The sequence below is a fragment of the Echeneis naucrates genome, chromosome 12 (assembly GCF_900963305.1).
Source record: "Echeneis naucrates chromosome 12, fEcheNa1.1, whole genome shotgun sequence".
NCBI classification, from domain to species: Eukaryota; Metazoa; Chordata; class Actinopteri; order Carangiformes; family Echeneidae; genus Echeneis; species Echeneis naucrates.
This window is the reverse complement of record NC_042522.1, coordinates 4,064,598-4,072,543: the sequence shown is the minus strand read 5'-3', so window position 1 is coordinate 4,072,543 and position 7,946 is coordinate 4,064,598. Positions and strand designations below refer to the sequence as shown.

Genomic DNA, 7,946 nt, shown 5'->3' with positions numbered 1-7,946 from the left:
ATTATCTATAATCATATTATTATTGCTGCTGTTTGTTCTAGGCAAAAGTAAGACATTTTCATGTGTTTTTTTTTTATTATTATTATTATTTTGAAATGTTTTTAAAAAAGTGACCATCATGATGTGGCAGCCATGATAAGAGCTGAAGAAAAGGAGTCTCAGTATGTCCAGTCTTAAGCCCTCTGGCATAGCAAACACCAGAGATATTACCTACAGAAATGGACGCCATGATTGCTGGTTTGTAATGAGTTGATGATGGTTTTGTGTTTGTCGAATAAGCATTAGGGAGGCTGTGTGTTCTCCACATGAGAGTTTTGTTGATTAGGCAACGTTTCCGTTTTACCACATTTCTAATCCTGTCATTCCATCTCTTCATCTTCAATGCTGGTCACTTATACTGAGTTAGGCTCGAAAGGCAAAAATCAATATCTTTACCTCGGCAACTGAGCCGTGTGAACAGAGTTAAAGGTTTTAGAGAATTATCACCTGATTTTTCACCTGTGTGCTGCTGAACTTTGTAGCATTTTGCTGGTTGTTTGTGAATTTTAAAGCCCTAATCTTCACTGCTTTGGTTTGGCCACACTGCATTGTATTATGTTAAATAGTTATTGTTATTATGATGTTATATATATTTTTAGCAGAAGCAGCAGAAGTTTGCAGTGATATGGTTCTGATAAAGACACTACCTGGTCAGCTGCAGACAGGCAGACAGCCTCCAAACAGCTCTTTAACATTGCACAGCGTTGGGCAGAACTGTTTCCTCTGGTTGTTACAGCTGTCAGTGAACCCATGAACAGAACACAAAAAGTGGAGAAAGGATCCAAGTCAATTTATTTACAGATTTTTTGGATGAGGAGATTGAGTTGGCTGTGAAGCAGGATGAGAGCTGCAGTGACTAGCTGAAGAGACCAGGGGAGGTTGGAGTGGAGGCCAGACCAGGGCTCTGTTCAAATCCTGCTAAGAGAAGCTGGTTACATTTAGCACAGAGAGCAAGCTTCCAGATCGAAGCCAACTGAAGATGAGGGCCAAGAAGGTAGGAGTGATCATGGAAGCTTAGAGCATACAGACTACAGTCTTGGTACTCAAAAAAACAGTTCACATTTTGACAAAGTGCTGAGGATGGGGATGATGGCTGGTGGTCTGATTCCTGGACTCCTGTAATAAAGTGCATTCACTCAGAAAGAGGGAAAGGAAGAAGGGCGAAGTGGAAACTCTAGCCATACCAGAGCTAAAAGGAGGATGATTACTGGAGACTCATCACCTGACCATGACTCCAAATAAATAAAACAAAATAAAATCCAATAAAATAAATGATAAATCTGTTCAGTGTGTACTTGAGATGGAAATAGACTTTCACCACGACAGCTGGACTTTATCTTTCAAGTAAGTTTTGAAAACCATATTTACAGTATGGGGAAAGCATAGGGGTTACCACTGTAGCCCCACAACAAGAAGGTTGTGGGTTTGGTTCCCGGCCTGGGGCCTTTCTGTGTGGAGTTCGTTTGTTCTCCCCGTGTCTGTGTAGGTTTCCTCCAGGTACTCCAGTTTCCTCCCACCGTCCCACCAAGAATGTTTAGGTTAGTCTGCGCTGGGCCAGTCATTGTAGCTCTCAAATGGTGACTCTAAATTGTCCGTAGGTCTGACTGTGAGTGTGAGTGTGAGTGATTGTTGGTCTCTGTCTGTCTCTGTGTGTTGGCCCTGTGATAGACTGGTGACTGCTGTCCAGGGTGACCCCACCCTCGTCCAGAGTGAGCTGGAATTGGCTCCAGCACCCCCTACAACCCGGAAACAGGTTAGCGGTAGAAGATGAATGAATGAATGAATGAATTAATGTTTACCGTATGTTGTGCTGCCCCCAAGTGGCCAAAAATAATTATGAAAAACGAGATTAGAAGTTAGAAAACTGCTACACCAGGGTAAGTAACAGGGACTTCTTTGTGTTGATTCTGGTACATGGTATTTCAGGGTAACTGACACAGAGCTTTCCTGCAACATGCAGTGCACCAGTGTGGAGGCATTATCTCATTGCATTTGTCAGCTGTGCAAGTGATTTTCCAGCTTTTTAAACAGTGCTGAATCGATTTAAAACAGGATGATCTCTTCAGGGGTGGTGCAGTCTACTGAGAGAAACACAGGCTGACGATTTTCCCTCTGGTTTTATTGAGGACAAGGCGCTTTAAAAACAACACTGATTTCTTTTCCATTCTGGGTAAACTGCACAAACAGTGACTGTCAGGTAGTAGCCAGATATAAATAAATCGTAAAATGATCTACTCAACATCGACTAGTCACTGTGTCTGCATCATGCTCTCTCTAAGGCAACTCATGACAAATTTCTCATTGTTCACTGAAGCCTATGCGTATGCGCGCACGCGCACACACACACACACACACACACACACACACATTTATGCATACACAGAGTCTATTGTGTGTCCTCGGTTTGCTGTGTAGGTGGTGTTTTGGGCCTGCTGTGCTCCTCTACTACTGACCCATCAGTCAATCCTGCTGCTGCTGAGCTGCTCGGGTTCATCACCTCTGTCCCACTCTGCAGGAATTTGCGCAGGTCCTTTAAAGCAGGTCTAAGCATCTGCACTAGTGCAAGCAAGGCAGCCTGTGTACCCTCCAAGGCCTGGGCCTGTCTTTCTTGGGCAAATGCCTGAGCCTCCTGGGAGCGCCGCATCATCTGCAGCAGCTCGTTCTGGCCCTCCAGGTGCTGGGCAATCTGTCGGATGTGGACGTTGGTGACTCTCTGCTCCTGCAGCAGGCGAGCGGAGTTGAGGGCGATGCGGCTTTTCAGCTCCTGAGGTTTGGCCTGACTCTGAGGGGGAGGTGGGGATGCTGAGGACGAGGCCAGCATCTCTACTGGAGCTTCAACGGCTGTCACCACAGTGGGAGCGGAATCACCAACAGTGGTGGTGCAGTACTCAACCACACCTCCATCCTCCAGGGTGTGATATGTGGGTTCAGCTGGAAACAGGAGGCAGGGGTCTTTTTAGTCATGAGTTACTGTTTCCAAAGAAGCACTTCAACATTTTAGGGAATCTGCCAATTTACTCTCCTCTTCTGTTAAAAAAAAAGAAGTCTCTGGCCCTTAATGAACTTGGCCATCATGGAAGTATACTCATTGTACCTTTCTAGTTTTATGTCATCACCGTTGTATTACTTTTCCCTTTCAACTGTTACTTCACTTGTACAACAGCTGTTAGGACTCAGTCAGGACATTAATTGCTTTCATCAGGAATCTGTCTCAGGTGATGGTACACAGCTTTTGGTTCAGTTGTGAACGCATCCAAGATGCATTGAACACATGTGAACAGGTGTTAGCAGACCCTCAGAGTTATGGCTGCTGTGTCAGCTGTGAGGAAACTCACCGTTCAGAGACTTCCCTTCATCACACACTGATCCTGAGGCTGCTGGAAGAGCTAAAACATAGAGAGGGAAGATGAAACAAATTAAATAAACAATTTAAGAAATGCAGCTATTAAATAAATCCTAGGATAAATATATTAGAGAATGAATATTAAAACCTGTATGAATATAAATATAAAGTTTAGCCAATAATAATAATAATAATTTTATTTCATGAGCCCTCACGGGAACATAACAGATGGGGCAAATGCGGCATTCGGAAATAAAAGTCTCTGGAAAGTAAATGTAGCATTATAGAATGAAGGTCCACTGAAATGAACAGTGGAATTGGTGGCATTTATAGTGACACTATCTTTCTATATTTGTTAGCGCTTACTTATTTAGTATAGGATTTATTTCATTCATGGACTAAATCCTTAATGTTGACTCCTTACCTGTTATGGTGAGAAGTCCCGCCGAGGCAGGAAGTGCTCAGTGTTACTGCTGCAGCTCCCAGCTGCTCCTCACACTGACATTCAACCTTATGTGTGTGTGTGTGCGTTCACTAAAGAAAGTTGTATAACTTACCCTCAGTGAGTGTGACAGTAGCGGCCGTGTTCACCGTCACGGGCAAAGTGATCTCAGCGTCTGAGTCTCCGGCAGGTAAACTGATGATGGTGGCCTCCCCCAGGAGGTTACAGATCCGCTGCTGCATAGCAGTGAGGATGACCGGAACTGGAGTGCAGTCAGTGGAGGTCCCCTCTATAGCAGCCCGCGCCTGAGCCACCTTCCGCCGTACCTCGGTCTTCATGTCGGACCACTTCTTCTTCACCTCGGGTAACTCTCTGGCACAGGTGGTGACAGCATTGACCTTTTTCAGGATGTCCACCCACGCGTTATTCTTTGCCATGTGTGTGACTCCAGCATTGAAGTGGTTAACCAGAGTGTGCTTTTGTTTCTCTATTTCTTCCACAATAATTTCCACCTCTCTCTCCGAGAAATTCATTTTTCTCTTTTTCGCCACCGAGGCCATAATTGCAGGAATTCCTCTCAAGCGGAGGTAATTGTACGTATTGTACGCAAAAGTAGTAGGATTTACTCCACTGATGTGCGCAACGTAATGGCTTCCAGAATCGGCTTCTTCTTCCGATTAACAACGCTTGCGGTGGCGTTGCTCGAAGCACCGCCCACTGATACCTCACTGGCTTGGCATCTCGCGGTCGTTCAATATTCTCTGTTACTATTGGCCCAATCACACGTCAGTAACTCAACGAGCCAAACTAACTATGTTCTTCAAATCCCCGAAGAGAAAACCCACAGTCAAACTGCGACTTAAGTAAACATGGTCGTGGAGAGATGTTTTTGTTACAAACGAGTTCCAACAACACCCGCATTTATACAAAAAAACAATGTATATTTCAAAATATAAAAGATTATGCTGAATATATGAATGCTGGCCTGTGTGTTTGAGTTAAAAGAAAAATACTATAGTGGAAAGTATTTATGGTTTCTTAATGACCAGCTATAAACTACTCTCATATTATTTGCATTGTATTAAATAAACTGTAATTGAGATTTTGTTAAAAAAAAAAATGTTTTTTTCAACAAGGAAACTTTGTTGTATATTAAGTCAAATACTAAAAATTTGATTATAACTATGAAATTGTATACCCATTGTAATGTTTTCCCTTGAAGTCACATTCTTGTTTTGCTACACTGTTGATAACAATTTCATTGTTAAGACATTTGCAATATCAAATTGGTATGTTTTTTTGTATGTTGCTGAATTTGAACAAAGAATGCAAAGGAAAGACAAATGACAGACAGTACACACCCTAAAAAACAAAAATAACCAAATCTGTTATCATTTCAACAAACTTTTTGCAGCAAGTACATTTGTTCATCTTCTACCACTTATCCTTTTCTGGGTTGTAGGTGGCCCTGGAGACAAATCCCAGCTCACATTGAGTGAGGGACTGGACAGGTCAGCAGTCTGTGGCAAGGCCAACATACAGAGGTATATAACAGGTCTCAGCCCCCTGCTTATATATCCCCAAGGCCCCTTTTGTGCTTATCAGGACACTGCATGGTTATTATTGATCATCATCTGTCTATTCTTTCCAAATCATTGTTGCTCATACAGATAGGGGTTGCAGTCCCTCTGTCCAATCTACCAATGTTACTGCTGTAGAGCATATTATCTGCCATAAAACTCCTACAACAGTTGTTACAACTGAACACACAGACAGTTTAGTAATGTATGAACCCACTTAGTGAACAAGCCTGACTACATTGGAATATAATACTTAATATGTGTCTATGACTTAAAAGATTACATGTATGCACATAAAATGATTTCTAGTGACATTAGTGACAATCTTAGTGAACATGCTTTTGACCAATCCAGTGGTCTCTACTAGCTATGTGCTCAAAGCCATGGTACATGATACATTTTCTTGTGCAATGATTATATGTGATACAATACACAATCTCGGAGCAACAACGGAGCGCATTCAGCCATTTGTTGAGGGCTGTCACCTCAGGTCGCAATTCTATATTGCAGCTCACATACTGATCCAACTCTTGCTCCAGTTGTGCTACCCTGTCTTTATAATAGTTGATGTCAGCCTTTGTTGTACACAACTTGGTCTGTAGCGTGAACACCTGGTGTTTTAGGGCTTGGTTCACCTTCCGCCAGTCCTCAAGCTCAGCGGTTACTTCTTTCCACAGGACTTCATTCAACTTTGATCGCATCTTATACCTTTTTTTTTTTTTACAGGTCAGTCATTTTTTGTCTGTTTACTGGCGAGCCTCTTCTGATAGATCTGTCTGACCTTACGCATCTGATCTTGGTAATGTGGGTATTGCTGAACTGCCATTCCGTAGGTTGTTTTGGGCATGGTCAGTGTTTCGTCAAGGAGGTGTTGCGAGTTTTCTTCCTGTGGGTTATGTGCCTCCTCATTGGGTCTCATGTGTCAGTCCTGTCCAGTTCTGTCGTGAACAACTGGAACGGTGTGGGCAGCTGTACCACCGCACAACTGCCAAACCATGCTGGTGTTTGACTGGGTCTCATCTTCATGTCACCACACAGCCACCAGAGGTCAGCCCTGCTAATAGACTCTTGTCCTCGACCAGATCGCAAGAAACAAGTGTAATTCCCTGGCAAGGCAACTGTCTATGCGGGAAGAGCATCTTGTGCTTTTTGCAGTGTGATAGATGGACCCACATGGGTCTTTTACTAATCTTGACCACTGTTGGAGTGGTGAGGAGGGCTTGGAGTTGACCTTCCCAATGAGGATTGGACCAGATCTTTCTCTGTATGGCCTTCAAAAATACCCAGGCTACACCACTGGCTCCTCTGGTGTTGGTTCTGCTTCTGCAATGGAAATAGCAGAAGAGATCTCTCTTTTCCACCCCACTAATGACCTAGTGGAAGAGATGAAGAGCGGCTATGGCGTAGGCCTAACCCCATTAGTAACCTAATAGGGGAAGCTGAAGGGAGTTGCAACCCAGGACCCAGTTCAATCTTACCACTAGTGACCTGGAAAACATTTCGAGACACTGTGTTATGCAAGGAGATCCAGGAACTTTAAAATAAAAGGCCAGGTATTTGCCACATGTAGATATGAATCTGATAGAGACGAAAGATTGATGGTAATGGTGGCAAACCAATTCAGAAAGCCAACAGACCAATGAGAAAGTAACTCTAATGGTGGAAGAGCAGCCCAATATAGAATTTAAAAAAATAATTGGTTGAAGTGATCAGGCAGCAGTGCCCAACATGCAGTAATAGTGTTTCAAAATTCAACAACTGGTGTCTTCAAATTGTTCAGGAGCAAAAAGGTCTCAGACTTCTCAAAGTCTGATAGGATGGTGCTTATTCATTGACCAACAACTCACAGCTCCCTGCTTATATAGCTCAGAATCAGAATTGCCTTTATTGTCATTGTAATTGTCATTGTAATTTACATTACATTGTAATCATTGTAATTTACATTACAATGAGATTTGAGTGCAGCTCTAAGGTGCTTTCAAGGTAGAAGTGAGAATGAGAAATAAGAGATATATGTAGAAGATAAATAATCAAAATATATACACAACTAAATAGGAAACATAAAATGTGCAAAATATGAAAAAGTACAAAGATGTGAGCCGGAATTATATTCAGAACTGTGGAATGTGTTATCGGCTTATATTGCACAGGAGTAATTCACGAGAAAATATTGCACTGGATATTGCATGAGCCGTGTTAAAGTTAAAGTGCAGAGTGTTAACATTTATTATTGTTCAGTGCAGTGATGGCTTTGGGGAAGAAGCTGTCCTTGAGCTTGTTTGTCCGAGTTTTGTGAGACCTATACCGTTGGCCCGAGGGTAGTAGGTCGAACAGGTGTCTGCTCGGGTGGTAAGTGTCCTTAATGATGCTGGCAACTCTGCTGAGGTAGCGACAGCTGGCAATGTCCTTTAGGCTGGTCAGAGAGCAACCAGTGATCTTCTGGGCCACGTTGATCACCCCCTGCAGTGCTCTCCTGTCTGCTGCTGAGCACCCCGTGTACCAGGTTGTGATGCAATATGTCAAGATGCTCTCGATGATGGCT

General features: G+C 43.1%; 1 protein-coding gene across 1 annotated transcript; it reads right to left on the bottom strand.

Moving 5' to 3' along the window:
* Positions 1-2,140: 2,140 nt before the first annotated feature.
* On the bottom strand, positions 2,141-4,494 carry naif1 (nuclear apoptosis inducing factor 1). The gene is made up of 3 exons (XM_029516293.1): positions 3,940-4,494; positions 3,375-3,425; positions 2,141-2,970 (listed from the first exon to the last, which is right to left on the bottom strand). Exons 1-3 carry the CDS (start codon positions 4,382-4,384, stop codon positions 2,426-2,428), a joined length of 1,041 nt encoding a protein of 346 aa, XP_029372153.1. The 5' UTR covers positions 4,385-4,494; the 3' UTR covers positions 2,141-2,425.
* Between the last annotated feature and the right edge of the window lie 3,452 nt (positions 4,495-7,946).